This window comes from Emydura macquarii, unplaced genomic scaffold, assembly GCF_026122565.2.
Source record: "Emydura macquarii macquarii isolate MOO-44397 ecotype Brisbane River unplaced genomic scaffold, CSIRO-AGI_Emac_v2 contig_212, whole genome shotgun sequence".
In the NCBI taxonomy this organism is placed as follows: Eukaryota; Metazoa; Chordata; order Testudines; family Chelidae; genus Emydura; species Emydura macquarii.
Window position 1 is genome coordinate 4,423,369 of NW_027130349.1, and position 18,472 is coordinate 4,441,840.

At 41.9% G+C, this 18,472-nt stretch overlaps 2 protein-coding genes across 6 annotated transcripts in view; one reads left to right on the forward strand and one right to left on the reverse strand.

The window, feature by feature from the left end:
• OSBPL1A (oxysterol binding protein like 1A) overlaps positions 1 to 1,787 on the forward strand; it is a 137,672-nt gene extending 135,885 nt beyond the window's left edge. For all 5 annotated transcript variants that reach the window (XM_067546477.1, XM_067546491.1, XM_067546486.1 and 2 more), the window contains one exon: positions 576 to 1,787. In XM_067546477.1, coding sequence (XP_067402578.1) covers positions 576 to 678 — 103 coding nt within the window. In that variant the 3' untranslated portion in view covers positions 679 to 1,787. The remainder of the gene's footprint in view (positions 1 to 575) is intronic.
• A 420-nt stretch (positions 1,788 to 2,207) lies between these two features.
• CABYR (calcium binding tyrosine phosphorylation regulated) lies at positions 2,208 to 12,062 on the reverse strand. Its single transcript, XM_067546509.1, has 6 exons — positions 12,033 to 12,062; positions 10,859 to 11,040; positions 10,705 to 10,758; positions 7,780 to 8,088; positions 4,863 to 5,513; positions 2,208 to 3,888 (listed from the first exon to the last, which is right to left on the reverse strand). Exons 2-5 carry the CDS (start codon positions 11,004 to 11,006, stop codon positions 4,867 to 4,869), a joined length of 1,158 nt encoding a protein of 385 aa, XP_067402610.1. The 5' UTR covers positions 11,007 to 11,040; positions 12,033 to 12,062; the 3' UTR covers positions 2,208 to 3,888; positions 4,863 to 4,866.
• Positions 12,063 to 18,472: the final 6,410 nt, after the last annotated feature.

Sequence of the window (18,472 nt, forward strand, 5' to 3'; positions counted from 1 at the left end):
GAATCGCTCTACAGTGTATGCCTCACATAAACACATGTATTTCATAACTATACAGAAACCTTGCTGGAACTGTTCTGTTTTGATGTGTTTCAGCAAGAGAGCTGTATTACTGTTGGAAAAGAAATCACCAAACCCCATTATTGTGAGCTGTGGCATTTGACACTTGGCAAATTCTTGGGGAAATTGAGATGCTGGTGAAATAGATTTCTCCTTTCAGGAATGCAGTGCTTGTGGTGTATTTGTGTCCTTGTGAAATACATTGTTCTTAAATGCATGACAAAAATGGCTTATTCAAAACTGCTTTGAAGTATCATAGTTTCTTGTACAACTATCTCTCTTACCTACCCATCACAACATATCAACATTGATTTCAGCCAGAAATTATTCTGGGATTGTAAGGGAGAAGTGTAGCTATTCAACAGTCTGACCTGAGTTAAACCAGTGTAGGATGTAGCCCTGAATTCTCAGTATACGATTTTGAAAACTAGCATGAAAGATGCAACAAAGCAGCTTTGAACTTCATTACAATGAAATGTTTTCTGGTTTCTTCACAGACATACTGTCTTCTCTTACAGGTGGTTCCATCAAGGTCCCAATCCCTACACTGGTGCACAGGACTGGCTTTATTCCGGCAACTACTGGGACAGAAACTACTTTAATTTACCTGACATTTATTAAAATGTCATAAGGGATCTGGTGACTAATGCAAATTAAGTCTTAATCTGTTTTTAATATTTTTCCTTGTTTCTACCCATCTCTTGGAAAAACTGACAAGTTACTGAACAGTATATTAAGTATCTCCTGCATTAAATAGAGTGATACAGATTTGAAAGTCTATAGGTAGGGGAATGATTTCATCTGAAATATTTAGTGAGGATGGTACTTACGTGGACAAACTGCTCAGAGCTGTCATTTTTCCGATGGGTTAGTGCTACCATATTTGCTGAATACATCTACGTTACGTCTTGGTGAATAGTAAATAGGACATTTGAAGGTGTTCTATGAATCCTTTCTCTTAGTGATTATGTTGGCACAACAGACCTTTGGGATGGATTTATTATGGCGTGGAAATGTTTAAAAGCATACACACGAATTGCAATACTCTGTGCTTAAAACTAGAGGAGGGCAAGTTATTTTTGTAAAGATTTACTTAATTTTCATAAGATGGCTTTTCTATTAAGAGAACTCTCAAGAATCCTGGATTCTGGTCAGTGATTCCAGAACTATTGTACCCCAAATGTTCATGACGTAGGTTACACTGGTAATATTACTCAAAAGTATTTATTCCATGTTTAGTGCAGTGTTTTGAATTTGCGCACTCATGTTCTGTTACCAACCTCATTTTGTTAAGGAATTAAGAGCCATTTAAAAGTTTGATCTGAACTGAATTAAGAGATTTAAAAAAAAATCATCCGTTTATTGCACTAGAAACTATAGGTGCTCGACAACATTATTGTATAACTGCAAGAACTTTTTAAAAATCAGGACCCAGTGGAACATAACTACTGGAGAAATTAAACTGCACCTGTGTATGTACTGTACAAACCAGACTTCTCAGAGGAAGTCTTGTGCATTAAGTCAGTAAGGAACTTGTCGGGAGATTGCTGTACACAGCAGCTTTACCCCTTTAATTGGGGTGCATTCAATCTTATGGAAATACATATTTATATAGAACTGGGGTACAGAGCTTCCAGGGGGCTAGCTGCTCTTTCTGTGCTATTTTAATTGCTGTCTGGAGGTTAGTGTTAATTATATTAATTGCTACTAAATAAAGGCTTTCAAATGTTCCATGGCTCTGATTTTTTTTAAATACTAGGGGTTGCATTAGCTGCTGCAGACTGGCTTCAGACTTTGCTTCTATAAAGTCACCCTCCTGGTTCACACTGGCTGCAGATTTCAGCAGCAGTCGATGGGAGATACGCAAGCTTAAGCTATCTCCCAGGGACTTCCTAATGTCTACTTACCATCTTCCTTAACGTCTACTACTACATTGCACTGTGCCGACGGGGAAACGCCCTCCCGTTGGTGCAGCACTACGCTACTTGCCAGGGTGGATTTACAGAGCTGACTTCCAGGTTTGATTGAGCAAGTCTTTGCTGCTCAAACAAACCCACAAAATGAATCCTGCACTGCCAGCGGTGCCACCAGCAGTGTAGACATAGCCTTCAGTTTGAAGTGTCTGTGAAAATGGAACTGCAAACCTTTAAAGTATGTCACTTCAATGATTTCCTGTGCAAGGACTGTGCTCAACAAAAAAGGAAAAAGTCTAACTACTGTGGCAGAGTCACACAGGATTCTCCTCATGCATCACTACAAGTGATCTGTTGTACAGGTCCTATTATGTTCTCCTAGACAGTGCCCCTCTGCTCCCTTCCACTGACCTAAGCAGCAAAGTGTTTTATTCTTTACATAGAACATGAGGGTTGGAAGGGACCTCAGGAGGTCAGCTAGTCCCTACCCCCTGCTCAAAGCAGGACCAATTCCACCGTCAACAGGCTTGTTTACTGACTTAGCTCTGCAAGAGTAACAAGCGATAAACTTGTTTTGGTCAGAATCTGAACAGGGGTGCTGGCTTCCAGAAGGAAGCTCCTTTTACAGGTTCCCTAACTTCCCCATCCTCAGTCTTCAATTTAATGCAGCATCTCACAACTGTTTTAGGTGGGTGACCCCTTAGTCAAACAAATTGACACCTTCTCCCCCCATGTTTTACTTTTTACAAACTGGGTTATTGATGCACTTTATATCTTGTAACTACTACATTTGATCTCACACTTTGAAGGGTTTTGTATCCTGAAATTATTCTGGAAACTTACTTTTTCTTGATTAGCATAAAACATCAACATCTCACAATCTCCCTGCCCCACACTAACCTCTTGTGATACACGTGTGGGTTGCAATGTGGTGGCACAGAAATACTGAGCTAGAGGGTTTTGAAACCTATTAAGTTCCAAGGCAAGGAGCCTGCTCTAAATGTTGTTTGAAAAGATTACTGGCTAGGGAGGGAGAATGAAGCAAGGAGAAGGAGCAATTCAAGTGAGCATGTTAAAGATGAGGGGCTCTTAGGAGAACAATTTGCATGGGATAATTAAAATCAGCAGAGTCTCTGACACTCAAGTGACCACTTAATCTGAAATAAACTGGAGCCTCCAAAGGTATTTCAGTGTCTTTCACATAAGGTCACTGTAATGGGGAACTTTTAACTGAAACTCCTAGAGCATTGGTCCCTTGTGCAGCATCGAAGTGTAAAAAGTACTATTTCACTGTAATCTCACTAAGAGCCTCATTGGAAAATTGGACAATATTAAGTTATATTGTCTGTGGCATTAATTCCTTTATGCTTTGGGACATTTCACAGATAAGAACATTGCTTAGAGTTTGAGTCCACAGCTTTGATTCTGACTACATGCCAAGAGCAGATTTGTTGCATAAGAAAATGCCACTTCTACTCTGGAAAAGGATTGTGTGGAACTAATCTGAAACCATTCTATACAGTTACAGAATTAGTTCAGTGCTTTTTTTTATGGCTGTATGTTTACAAAATACTACCTGAAGGACTTGTTCAGGTTGCTTGACTCGTAGACATCGCCAGTTGGCTACATCCCTTGGCCTACTAAAGGCAGAACCGAATGCCTCTGCTAGCGAAGGGAAGCGTTCTTTCCCATGCAAGTGACGCTGCTGGGGGTGAGATTTTTCAGTGGAAACTTCATCGTATAATTTATCCTCGATTGATCTTCAAAAAGGCTCAGTAGTTTAACACTCTGGGAATGCAAAAACAACCCAACATTCTCGTGGATTGCATTAGTTTTGAGTGCTTGTATTTAAGTTAATTTATTATTTTAAGATGCAGATTTCCATCCTTTAGGCGAAGTTCACATGTCATCTCTCAACCTGTTAAAGAAATAAATAATTTGGTTAAGTACCGAGAGCATTGTTTTCTCCCTGACACACACACAGTCTTCTTCCATCCTTTTCAAAAGGTGGGACACACACTACCCCCCCAGCATGGTGCACTTTTGAAGTAGCATTGCCAACAGGCACCTGTATAGTAGACACTGCTCATGTCACACTTGTCTACAGTAGAGGTGGAAGATGTACATTCCAGCACGAGGAGAAAGAGCTGCAGTAACTGCTGAAGCTAAAATCAGAAGTGTAGCCACAGCACCGCCCCCACATTTGTACTTTGATCCTTGCACCACCACAGCTACTTTTATTTTTCCTGCACAAGCTTGATCAGAAATAGCAGGGGCACCTCTCTTCAAGCTGCAATTTATACCTTTGTGCTTTTCTGTAACTATCAGTGTGCACTGTACCCTAGAGTGTAAATCTACTGGGCATGATCTTGCCACCCCTGCTTCAATTTCCCATTTCAAACATTGCCATGCCCTCTGCAGAAGGCGATGCTAGCAGAGGATGAAAAGAATAATTCAAACTTAAACTACCAATTTACAGAATTTGCAAATGCCCAGCTCCAAGCCTTTTAGGAGCAGGCACTAATCAATTTATCTGAAATCAAAATCAGGAGTGTTACTGATGGAAAGTGAGGTCCTGTTTTCCCTGTATGCCAGACACATGAGCTCCAAGTTAATGCATCACAATGGGGAGGAGAATGGGAGGAAGAATTAATCTGTCCCAACAAGCATCAAACTCTGGCTTTGGGTCTAACTCTAGTGCTGGGCTTCAGTTACACGTGAGGCAGCACCTGTGGGTTCAGTGGAAGTTGTATGTGGTCAGCAGCTGAAACCCAGGCTGTGGGTTACTGCCTAAAGTTAAGCATCCAAGTTCAAAAACTTCTGCCTCGGAAGTGCATAAACAAAGTGAAACCCGCTGTGCACAGCCCACTGGCACAATGTGAAACTACCTACCTTCTCATGAGTCTGCTCTGCGGACCGAGGCAGAAGTAAATGTAATCTCTCCTGCTATACCATAGCTTCCTGCAAAGGGATTTATACCTGCTTGATTATCACCAGCTGCTGAGCCCCTCTTTGCAGACATTACATCGTCCAGGGGTATGGCAACTGAAAGAAAAACGGGGGTTGGTGGCCTAGCACTTTCTTGTGCAGAACTAGAATTTGGGTTTGGAGGGGCCATTTTCAGATCTGCTGGCCTGGCAACTGGTATGGGTACTGTAGTGAATCTCCTCACAGCACTTGTGTCATGCTGGGTAAGGACAGCATGGCCAGGAATAGATTTCCAGTCCTGCACATTCTGAACAGTAGAGCCCACTAAAATGAAAGGTGGTGCATTTCCCCTCTTGCCTTCTTCTGTCATCACATAAGTTGGAGAGGATACTTGTGGTGGTGGCGGACCTTGTGGTGTCAGCTGCTGTTGTAGGAATGGTTGTTGCTCCTTCCCACTAGATATATAGAGGGTTGCCTGGGGATAAGGAGCACCAGTTCCAGCAGGAGGAAGGGGTGGTGGTGACTTTCGACCTTGCTGGCTCAAATCAGTTAGACAATAGAGAGTCCACACATTAGAATATGGTGGTGGTTGTCCTGCTTCGGTTGTTGCCATTGCTATAAAATAAAAATTGGTGGTATCAGGCGCCATGAATTGCAATCATATTGCAAATTTTTACATATAATATGCCTATACTTGCCTCTGCCATAAGAAAGCACGTTAGAGAAGCTTGATGGGGATTTTTGCATAGCCAAACTGCGAAGAGCAGCAGTGTTGCTGCAGGGGGCAGTGATGCTGACGTTTTGGCCAAAGAGACATTTCCCATTTTGAGTCCCTCTCTGCAGTTGTTTATAACTTCAGCAATTTCCCTTTTGGGCTGCCCAAGCTGAGAGGTTCTGAATTACCAGCCAAAAGGGGAATTTTTACCATCTCTTCTCTCCTCCCCCAAGTCACGTTTGTCCAAAAAAAAAAAAAAGTTTTGATTTATTAAAACCAAACTTTAAATAGAAAACTGCAGCTGGAGTGAGGCTGATATTTTTACATCATATGGATTTCAAAAGTTAGGCACCAATTTCTGTTTAGCTGCCTAACTTCAAGTACATTTACAGCCAAGGTTTTCAAAGATTTATGAACATCTGAACAGGCACTCGGAACAAAAGTGCCTCCTCAACCATAACTACAACACTGCCACGTGCTGCCACACACTGTTATTCCTTCATTTCAGCCATGCAAAATCGCTTGGTGTCGCTTAACCAAATAGTTCTGTAACCTGCTTTGCTATGTCTTAACACCTCTAGCTATACTGTGGTGTGGGAAGGGGCTCAGGAGAGGTTCTGTAGGCACTTCTCACTGGAGAAGAGGGGCCCTGGAGAGGCTCTCCAGCTGGGAGGAGGGAGGTGGGTGGGGCCCTTGTCACAGAGGATGGAGATTGTGGGTTTGCAGCTGGGAGGCGAGCCTGCACAGTGTGCTTGGTAGGTGAGGAATTTGTTCAAATGGCACCTCACCAGGAAGAAACAAATGTCAGACTCTCTTCCCCTCTGTACAAACCCACCCTGCACAGTGCCAAGTGCCTCATCCACCTCCCCCAACCCATCTGCAGAACAGGACAGTGCAGGCAACCACCACCATTTCTTTGTTAAATGCAGAAACCCTATGTTAATGCAAGGGCTAGGATTTAAATCTTTCAAAGTGAGGACACATTCAAAGTTCAGGCCACCCCCATAACCCTAGCTCAGCCACAGGGCACATGTATTACATCTTAAATCTCTGACGTTGCTTCAAACTGTGTGGCTCGTTTTAAGCAAGCCCAAGCTTGGTTTAAGGGAAAAAGACACCACCCCATACCTTTTGTATTTGGGCTTCCCACAATGGCTCCTGGATTAAGTGCTGTCTGCGCCCGATGCCACAGCAAATCAATCTGCGGGAACCCGTGAACATATGTTCCCCTGATGCAGGCAACGCTTATCCAGGCGCAGTTATGGGTCTTACTCAGAACTAGTCACACGTTTTGGAACAAATTGCAGAGAGATCTAATACCTGTGCACTGGGGCCAGGCGATTGCGGAGGGAACCACAGCTCCTGATGTGTCCCAAAGTGCGGAAGTTCAATCTCTCCCAAAGCCTTGCACTGGCATGGGTGCTTGCATTTAATAATTAGCTATTGAGGTACAGCACCATTAACCTAGAATAGGAAATGTTCATTAAGATCTGACTTTCTTACCTGACATAATAAAACCTTGCTCAGCTGATGCCATGTGCGCTGTAGTTTCCATTCTTTCAGGGTCACATTCTGCATCATCTGCAGATGGATCTAAGAGCTTAGTGCATGTAAACTGACCTGCATTTAGTGAAGGCATTAGTGGCTGCTGAATCTCTATCAGACAAGCTACTTGTTCTAAAAAGGGAATTACTATTTGCTGTGGAAACTGCTCTACGTAAGGTGGAACCTCTCCTTCAGTCTCGGGCTCATCATCGTTATGTATTGGCATAGCCTGAATGGTTGATGTAACCTCAATTTCGCTTTGGGAAGGCACAGCCTGTAATGAATCTTTAGGTGGTGGTGGTGGTGGTGGAGGAGGAGGTGGAGGTGTTGGTGGTGGTTCATCCTGCAAGGGGGTTGAGGAAGCTTGATCTACATCACTTGTTGATCGTTCAGCCTGACTGCTGGCGGACCCTAGCTCTGCGACCATGGAGGCCTGACTCTGAACCGCTGACTCCAGTCTAACAGACTCTGCAGAACCCTCAGCGGCTGGGGCAACTGTAGCATCTTCAGCAGCACCTTCTACTGGTGCAGCTGTTGTGTCCTCTGAGCTCAGAGACAGTGCAGGTAAAGATTGCACACTTGTTGCCACATCCTTCAGAGAATGAACAGAATCAATGTTACCTAACATCTGGGCAGCAAGCTGTGCCGGATCAGCTGGGACATAGGCAAGTTCCGGTCCCTTAGGGGATGATTCAGGTCCCACAGGGGATGATTCAGGTTCTATAAGGTCACTGTGAGTTGATGGATATTGTGTAGTTTTGTTGCTGTACTCAGGTTCAGGTCCTTCATGCAGCTGGTCCTCCTCAGTGTCTGTGGACTTTTCCTTTCGTTTTGGTTCCTCAGAAAGTGGAGACACCGCATTTATGTCTTGCATAAACTTGTCTCCAAGCTCAGCTCTCTTTTCTGGCAGTCTATCACTCCAGCCCTCTACTAAAACAACAATGCCAGAAAGTTAGCAGGTGCTTCCATTTAAATAGAACCAAAGGAATTTCACTGCTGCTTAAAACCGTTGGGGTTCTCAGTACAACCTGCCTGTTTAACATTTTCTCAAGCCTTTAAAGTGAATTTATCAGCCCATTCTAGATTCAAGAGAGAAACCAATTTAACATGGGATTTCTGTTTGCCTGTTAACATACAAGCTAAAAAATATGTAGCAGGATTTGTAAAATTTTACTAGTGCTAAACCTTCTCTTCCTACACATGGTAGTAACCATCTTCTTTCCCACAGCATGCACACAAAAAATGGAGTTGTGGGCAAAAAAATATCAAATAGTCAATAGCAAAAAGAAAATCAGTCCAGCTACTATCAAGCACTTAAATTACCTTTCCTTTTGGAACTTAAATAGAGCATCAAAACATTTTGGATTCATATAAATTATGCTGGCATACACATCCCATGAATCTTGAGTGTTTGCATGATTCTTACAACATGACAGGTCCCTGCCACACAGGTCTTAACTAAAGGAAGGAGACTATATGTGCCACTGGAAGATTTGGAGCAAGGTTTTGGCAATCGTGATGGAGGGGTGGATTTTGGAGAGAGAAACAGGAAAGACTGATGGGATTTTAAAAAACTGTGTGGATAGCACAGCTGAAAACATGGAAGTGTCAGCATCTAATGGGAGGGGAAGAGGAGCTCTGTTTTTATTGTGTTTAGTCTGTTGGCTGCTGCACATGCAAAACTGGCATAGCTGTCAATGTGGGACAGAATGGAGGGGAGAGGGAGAATGCAAGAAAAAGTAGTAGATCTTGGGGGCAGGGAAAAAGGAGATGGTGTTGAGATGGTATCTAATGTCATGTGTGGATGAGGTCACCCAGGGAGAGGTTTCAGAAGGAACAAGAGCTCAGAGGAGCTACAACAAATCTAGAACCCCCTATACATGGCAAATTTAAACTCTAAAAGTAGACCAAGCAAAAACTCTCTCTAACGTATGTGCAACCCTTCCCCCATGCACATACCATTTACATCCTGGCAGCAAGGTCATATATTTCTCATCAAGAAATCTTCTTTCACAGCTGCAGAAACAACAGCAGCTAAAACATATATGGAAGTGATCTTCTTCAGGCACAACAGCTGCCTTGTTTCCTTAGCACTTGCCTCCCCCAGCTGCATTTGTTCTGTGCTGGAATATGCATCCCGCATAGCAGACTAACCCACTCAAAGGTAGTCACCAGTTCAGGGCATGGCATCAAATAGAGGGTGCTGAGAATCATTCCCCCGTACTTAATGGCCAGGTGTGTAGCACACTGCTTAATAAATTAAATTATTCTTACCTTTGTTGTTTATTATTGGTTTTACTGTAGCACTGAGAGGTTCCCACTGAGATTAGGGGTCTGTGTGTTAGGCACTACTGTACAGACATAAAATGATACACTGCCTACAGTCTGAATAGACAAGACAGACACAGAGCAGGCAGGGAAAAGGGAGCCACAGAGGCAAATTGACTTGCCCAGAGTTGCAGTAGGTCAGGGGGTAGAACTCAAGTCTTCCTGTTCCAACTCCATCACTTAGCCACTGGACCATCTATCAGCTCTTAGAAATACAACCAGTACTCATTTATTCTCACAGAATACCAGCCCAAGATACCACAATAGCTTTAGTTCTTTTACCTAAAGCCAGGCACGTTTTCAAACCTTCCTTTTCACACAGCTCTACCTGTGATGTCACAAAGACAACTTGCAAGTCTCAAAGACCTAGTCCAGGCCTGTGACATCATGACAAAATACTGGGCGGAAGGGATCTTTGGCTTTCAAGAAGCACCCTTTGCCCTTCTCCAATGGCTGGGAGGAGAAAAGTCTGCCATTTCTGTGGTCTATGACTGCATACCTTTCCAACAACCTCCTTCACAACTCCAGTGGGGCTGCATGCAATGTCAGCTGAATAGAGGGGAAGGGGCGTGGATGAGCAAACTGAGGTGAACAGTGGGATACAGGAGGGAAGACTGGGTCATAATGGAGTAGATGGGTGAGTGAAGGGTCAGTTCAAGATGATGCAAGCAGATGACTGATGAGTCTCCAGGCCAATAAGACAGTAGAGACCAATTTGTGATATATGACATCATAAATGCAACACTTGCTAATATCCTACAACTGAGATTTGGCCCCTGGTGACAGTCATGTTACAATCTCTGCCAAAGAAATTCTTTGCTAAATGGGAATATGTCACTTCAAGCGCCAAAAAATAGTTATTGTGGGACCCCGTAGACAAGACCCAAAACTGAGAGTCTGTACTGCTCACTACATGACTGCAGCACCAAAGGCATGTGCAGTGATTTCTGTATGTACTTTAGAGCCCCACCCAGGAGACGCCAAAGGAAAGCGTTCAGCATCACATAGAATTAGGCCCATATTTTATGAAGGGACATTAGGATCCTTTCTTTGTGATGAAAGGAGCTAAATAATGTTAATAACGTAAGTGGTCAAATGATCATTTAATGGGGATTGTTCATGATCATGCAGGTTTGATTGGTTTAATCTTATAATCACTATATACTGTATTTCAAAATGTAGTATCTTAATAACAGCTGCATTTGACACCTTTCTTACCTCTCGTGAAATGAAATTCTCTAACCAGGTCTGTTATATCCAAATTAGGATTTTCTGGAAGTAAAAGTATAAATTACAATGGAAAGTTTGATTAGCATTCTGAAACAACGTAGCTTTTCAAAATGTATTGAATAGCGTATCAGCAGGAACAAACCTTCTCTAAATGCAATTAGCTCCCTGAAGTAGAGAGCTGCAAACTCAGTGATATTGCTTGGACTGGCTTTGAGAACAGCTCTGCTCACTCCCTCGAGTAGAGTCTTCAAGCCGTATGGAACAACAAGCCTGGGCTTTGCAGAATGCATCTTTGTCAACTGAAGACAAATTACACTCTCGCACCTACGATGAAAAATATCTGAGTAACTATATGTATCCCACTAGGTTTCCTATAATACAAATTCATATAAATGTCTAGTCCTGGACTTTATCAGCATCGCAGATGATGCTGATTTTTTCATTATGTTGTCAGGGGCCTTCTCAAGCCCCCAGACACACACAGTACCAATGGGTTTTCTCTCTATTATAACAAAATACAATAGTTCAATAATGTCAGTTTTCTCTGCAGCTTCAAATGACCAGACAATCCCCTTACTCCCTTTCACACCCACAAACCTGATCAACTGTTAAAATATTTCTCTCAGAAAATGTTGGCTACTGAAGTCAGAGAATTCGCATTGAAGTACCAACTCTCAGGGAATTCGGGATTTTCTTAAGCCATTTTGAATTCATAAAATTCCTGTTTAGGATTCTTTTAAACATAATTCATCCATTTCAATGGGCTCAAAACACGAATTTTATAACCCCAGATTTGTACACGAGACTGAGTTTAAAAAAAAAAAAACAGCTCGCCTCCGTGTCCCAATCTGTAAAGTGGAAATAGTGCAGACACTGCTGCAGTGCTGGGAGTGGGACTGGGAGATCCTCGGTGAAAGGGAGGGGGGGATGTTAAATCTAATTATCATTAGCTAATCGCTTCCTTAAAGCATACGTGGTTGGCATCATCATGGTCCATGACCGACCGCACCGGCCTAAGGTCGCTCGGACAGAGTAAACTCCTTCCGTGCCCAGCCCGTGCCATGATCAGCCAAAGCGCCGGCGCTGCCTGACCCGGGGAGGGGGGTGTTCTCCAGCTGAGTGGGACACGCACCCCCTCGCCTCGGAATCGAATCGAATTAGCTGGGGGGAAATCGGCGCTGTCCGGCTTCCTCCCACCCCGCCCCTCCCCAGGGCACAGATTGTGCCCCCTCTGGAGAAGCCGCCCCCCCAATCGAGTCCTCCCCCGGCGGCTCCAGCAAGCCGCCGCTCAGTGGGGGCCGAGCCATTACCCAGACCTTTTCGCTTCCTCCTCCGCGCCCCCCTTGCCGGAGCCTCCTCTAATCAGGGGTCCGCAGCTGGCAGGGCCTTTTATAGGTGGGGGGTCGTGGTGGGCGTGGCCAGGGGAGGTGACGGAGTTACACTTGTGAGGTCACAAAGCCTTTCACCTTACCCGCCGACCCACATAGAGTGGTCACCCATGGAGAGGGGCGTGGCCCCCAGTGGCTCACAGCCAATGAGAAACGGGGATGCCCGCACCGCTGTCCAGGACGGCGTGGTGGGGTTGCCGCCCCTCCCACTGTTTGGGTGCAGCGCCGTGCACTGGTGGTGGCTCTTTGGCCCGCTATTCCCATAATTGCTCTCTGCGGCTGGGAGAAGCTGACAGACTGGGATGAGCTTCGTTTTTCCCCTTAATTTCCACAATGGGGACAGAGCTGGGTCGGGTTATCTAAACACCTTATTTCATTTCTTTCTAAGAAATTCATTCAGTGGGTGACAGGGTTTTTTTTTAAATCTATCATACATTAGGATGTCAAAAAGGTGTTAGCAATTTAGACTAAGTTGTATATTTCAGTTAAAAAAACCTCCAAAAGTATGTTAGTGCCATTAACACAGACAAACATTTGGGGCAGGTTATTATTCTGTTGCTTAAGGCTCTTTATAAAATTTTTTAAAAAATATCAAACTCAGTAGGAACTCATTCACAAGCAACAGATCCAATCACATACGTCTACCAATAGGTGCCTGTATTTTGAAACTTTACTGAGTGTTAACAGCCTTCCAAAGTTAACCAAAATTGGCCAGTGGGTCTAGGACACATTAGCTAGTCAAACTATATTAAAAGTTGGATTAGCTAGTTTCTTAACTCTTGCGCTGGGAATCAGAAGAACTGGGTTCTGCCACAGGTTTCCTATGTAACCCTAATCAAATAGCTTATGTCCCATTTACACTACAAATTCAGTCATGTTGAGGGAAAAATTTACCCCCACCATGGTTGCTGAAACAATACTCAACTTTGCTTGTTTTTGTCTGCACTTGCATATAAACTGTATTCAGTACCAGTTCATCTATACCCATTGTCAACAATGGATACCCTTTCCAATGTAAAAAGGGCCTTTGAGACCATTCTCCCCAGCATAATTTGTGCAATGTCCTTTTAAAGTATTTTTAAAGATGTGTGACAGTTAGAGCTAAATTCTCCCTCACCTCCAAACATGCAACACCATTCAAATCTATGAGGTTGCATGGGTGTGAGGGCAGAATTCGACCTGGGGTGTGGAGAGGCTTCACCATAATAATTTATGGCTGCATTTTTCTTATGTTCATTGACAGCAAATGCATGTTGATGCCTTTGTTCATTTAAAGTTACTGTAAAACAACTAATATTCATAGAATCATAAAAACATAGGACTGGAAGGGACCTCAATAGCTCACTATAGTCCAATCCCCTGCATTGAGGCAGGACTAAGTATTATCTAGACCATCCTTGACAGGTGTTTGTTTAATCTGTTCTTAAAAACCTCCATGGACAGAGATTCCACAACATTCCTAGGTAAATTGTTCCAGTGCTTAACTACCTTTACAGTTAGTTTTTCCTAATGTCTAGCCTAATCTCCTTTGCTGCACTTTAAGCCCATTGCTACGTCTCCTTCCCTAGTGGTTAAGGAAAACAATTTAGTTCCTCTTCTTTATAACAACTTTCTGCATACCTGAAGACTTATGTGTCGTCCGCCCCCCTCCCCAAGTCTTCTCTTCTCCAGACTAACAAACCCATTTTTTTCAATCTTTCCACTTAGGTCCTGTTTTCTAGACCTTTAATTATTTTTGTTGCTCTCCTCTGGACTTTCTCTAGTTTATCCACATCCTTCCCAAAGTATGGTGCCCAGAACTGGACACAATACTCCAATTGAGTCCTTAAAATATATGCAGAGCATACAAGATTCTTCATGAAAACTGAAAAGTAGTAATTACATACCTATTTTTGTACTCTGGGATCCTTATATCTGTGTTCTGGTTTGGCAAGAATTCCCATCGCTCAGGTTCTAAGATGCTGGATCCAGTGGAGGTTGACTTTTGCCATCTCTGCTGAAGTACTCAGGCTCCCTAAAGTGACCAGTTCCTTTTGAATTCGAGGTAAAAATATTCCCTTAGCAAGAGCCAATAAAAAATTAATATGAAGTCAGAACCTACAAGTTGGTGTGTCAGAAGGTCCCATGAGTGGTAATCCACTGAGAAGTGCACCTTCTGAAAAAAACTATCACATAACTAATTACCTCTTCACTAAAGAAAATCCTCTCAAAGGCTTCTCACTCTTGGAAAATAAAGACCCAGACTACATTACAAATATAACCATGTTAAAATATGAAGCACTGCTATATGTTATTGTTGCGTTTGTGGGGGTTTTTCGAACATCATGCATCCGATGAAGTGGGTTTCTGCCCACAAAAGCTTATGCCCAAATAAATGTGTTAGTGTTTAAGGTGCCACAGGACTCTCACTGTTTTAACAAATAATCTTACTACTCATGACCTGTTCACTTTAACTAGATTTATTTTCATATATGGAGAGATAAGACATCCTAATAGTATAATAGAGGACTGAGAAATAGATAAATAAAATAAATACAATTGATGGGAATTGGGGGAGTTGGGACAATTAAGGTTACCCCTGGCCTGGCAGAGCCGTCTACAGCTGGATTTCACGCTTGAGGGCAAATCTAAGCAATAGGATTTTTTATGCAGAAAAGCCCACAATGGCTGCTTTACAAGTATCCTGGATGCACCTGCCTCTTACAGCAGAGGCCTTGACATAACTTTCAAGTTCCATGTCTGCAAAGAGTGAAATTTGTTTAAACATAGTCCTCTTGGAAACAGCAAAACCTATTAGTGTCAACTGAAACAAAAAAGCTGGATGGATCTTCAAAGGCCTTCAGTTCACACCAAATAAAGATTCATCTGGATTGAGCTTGAGGAGACAGGTTTTCCAGGTTGAGGATGTTATGAAGGGGAAAATGTTGTCTGGATGACTGATTAATTTATGTAGAACTCCATCACTATCTTTGGAAGGAGCCTAGGATAAATCCATCACAGTAGCTTTACTTGAAGAGTTTAGTATAAATTGGACCAAACACTAGGGCCTAAAGTTCACTCATACAAGCTGAAGTTCCTATCCCGAGCCAATTGAACTTCCATGTAAGGAACTTGAACTCACAAGTGCTGAGAGATTCAAAAGACAACATTAATAGCCTGTACAGGGGCTATCTAATGGGAAGGGTTTCAATGCATCAAGCCTTAATAAACCTGACTAAACACTGCAGAGAAACTGGTCAGTTTTCAGTATATTAAATGAAAGGCCAAAACACTAGCCAAATGGATATGAAGTGGTCTTTAACACAGACCTTATGAAGAAGCCAAATAAGAATTTTCTGTGTGGGGCATGTAGAAAGATCCTCTTAGACACCTTTTGCAACTTGTAACTAAACCTTTCCTACTTGTAACTAAGTCTGTTTGACAGACTCCCTTGAGCAATTAGGATGAGATGAGACACCTTTTAAAATACTACAGCTTTCAATTTCTACCTTCTTCAGGAATCATGCTGACAGGGAATGGTATCGTAAATTGGAGTTTAAAGAGGTGTCTTGAATCAGTGTGATCAGATGTGGCAAGTCTCTGAACCTACAAGGTTAACACACTGCCACCCCTAACAGAGCTGGGAAACACATCTTTGCCAATAGAAGCATAAAAAGATTTTCCCACTTGTATCTCTTGCATTTTGTCTGGCATTTTGCTACAAATGGCACCATTCAATGGAAAAGGCACCTGTTTCCAATACAATATATTTAGGCTTGAAAGGATTAGATTTTTATCGGGAAATGTTGATTTCACCATACACACACAAACCGACTAAAAATTATTTCCATTCATAATATTCAAAATTTGCATATAGTGAGAGTAGGAAAAGTGCTGCTTGAGAGCTTATTAGAGTTTTATTTAGGGCTATTTACTTTGTATATTTTTTGACATACGGCGTTGACAATTTGTGTTTTAAAGGTTGTAAACCTTTAACTTTTTATTAAATCTCAACATCTACAGTCATTAAATAATTGTCTGACATCCCCATAATTCTTGCAACTGTGAACATTTAAAGTGATAAAAATAAAAAGATGCTTAAAAATAAATATCAATATTATTAATTGAAATTATAAAAATAGTAAAATTCTGCTAATCCTAAATACATTGTTACTGACCAGTGTAGAGCACAAGCAGCTGATTATTGTTCAGAGGTGATATGACCAGATCTTTCTCTCATATCTCATGTCTAAAGAACCAATTCACTATCACCTCACTCCTTGATTCAGGGACCATTCAATGAGTCTGTTTCTGATCATCTCCACCTGTCAATAACAGTCATAAAGTTAGCCATTAGGAATGTTTCATAGGATGCTGCATAATTCCACATCTGTGGGGCTGTCACAGGCTGCATAACTGTATTTCTCTCTGCTAGCTTATATAAACCATGGTGGCCTGGTTTCCTCCCTGAATCCTGACCACCCTTTTTGGGATATCAGCAAGTAAGCAAGTGATCAGGAACCACCATTTGAGAACCTCTGCCTTGGCTCATTCCAACTGGCCTCCGCATCAGAACATTCATGTACAGTTGTTTGGGTGGGGGAAAATCCTGGCATGGTCTCTCCACCCCAGGTAAGCTGCATCTGTAATTACAACAATTTGGAGAATTTTGAAGTCAATTCCTATTTACAGGTAATGAAATATTTCTAGTCTAGCAGTAACTAGGTAGAATATTAAACAGCAACTAACAAAGTAAAATATTTTTAAATCAGCAAAAGATTGGATAACTTATACCCATGAGTTTTAAAAGAATTGGCCAAAGAACTTGGTGATAATTAAGAAACACCGGGGAAGTTCCAGAGGACTGGAAAACATTTTTTGCCAATATTTTAAAAGGGTAATCAGGATGACCTGGGTAACTATAAGCCAGTTAACCTGACATTAGATCTGGGCAAAATCATGGAAAGGTTGATACAATCAGTAAAGAACAATGCCAATCAACATGGCTTTATTAAAATTAGAAGTTATTAAACAAACTTGGTATAGTTTGTTAATCAGATTATGTTTGGTTGATAAAGGTAATTTGACATAATATACTTAAGACTTCCTAGTACTGCTTGATATTCTGATACAAAACATTAGTACTATACAAAATCAATGTAGTATATATTAAATGGATTAAAAACTGGCTAGATCTCAAAAAGTAATTGTAAATGGCAAATCACCATCCACAATATTTCTAGTGGGGGCTCCTAGGAGTCTGTTCTCAGCCCAAGGCTATCAAATATCTTCATCAATGTTCTGGAAGAAAATCTAAATTCAATGCTGGTAAAGTTTGGACAGGACATAAAAATCGGTGGACAGGAAAATAATGAGGATATGTCATTTCTACAGAGCAATATGGATTGTTTGGTAAGGTGGGCTCACTTGAACATGTGTGTTTTAATACAGTCAAATGCAAAATCATACATATAGAAATAGAGAATATAAGTTGCACTTCTAGTCCTTGTCCTGCAGTTTGGAAAAGCAGTGACTCTGAAAGAGTTAGGGACCAACTAAACATGAATTCCAAGCACGGCTAAGAGAATTAATGTAATCGTTAGATGTATAAGCAAGGAGACTTTGAGTAGATGTAGAAAGGTGGCATTATGATTGCAAATAGAATTAGTGAGACTGGAATTACTAGAATACTGCACTCAGTTTTGGTGTTCACACTTTTTTGAAAAAATGTGACAAATCGGAATGGATTCAGAAAAGAACTACAAAATTTAAAGTTCTAGAAAACCTACTTTACAGTGAGACAAAGAAACAATCTATTTAGTTTATCCAAGAGAGATTAGGAGGTGCCTTAATCATGGTCTGTAAGTAGCTACACAGGGAGATTTCTGATGGGAGAGAGTATTTAACCTGGCAGACAAAAGATGCAATGGCTGAAAGCTGAAGCTAGACCAAATTCAGACTAGAAATAATGTGTAATTTAAAGGTGAAGATAATTAACCATTGGAACAACTTACACTGGGAATCTGTCAGATTTTCTGTCTCTTGAACACTTTAAATCAAGATCAGACATCTTTCTAAAAGACATGCTCTAGCTCAGCCAGAAGTTATGGGCTTGATGCAGGAATTACTGGGCAAAATGCTATTACCTGTTCTATGCAGGAGATCAAACTAGATCATAATCTGGCCTTAAAAATCCATGAATAACTGCAGTTTGTCTCCAGCCTGCTGCCAAGCCAGGGAAGGCTCAGTAACTGACTGTCATCTGATGCAATAATAGTCTGCACTGCTTGATACCACTTAGACTACAAGGTCTACTGTGATTGTCACATGCGGAGCAATGCCATAGGTACCACAATACACTGCTAAGCCTCAGGGTCTACATCTTTAGT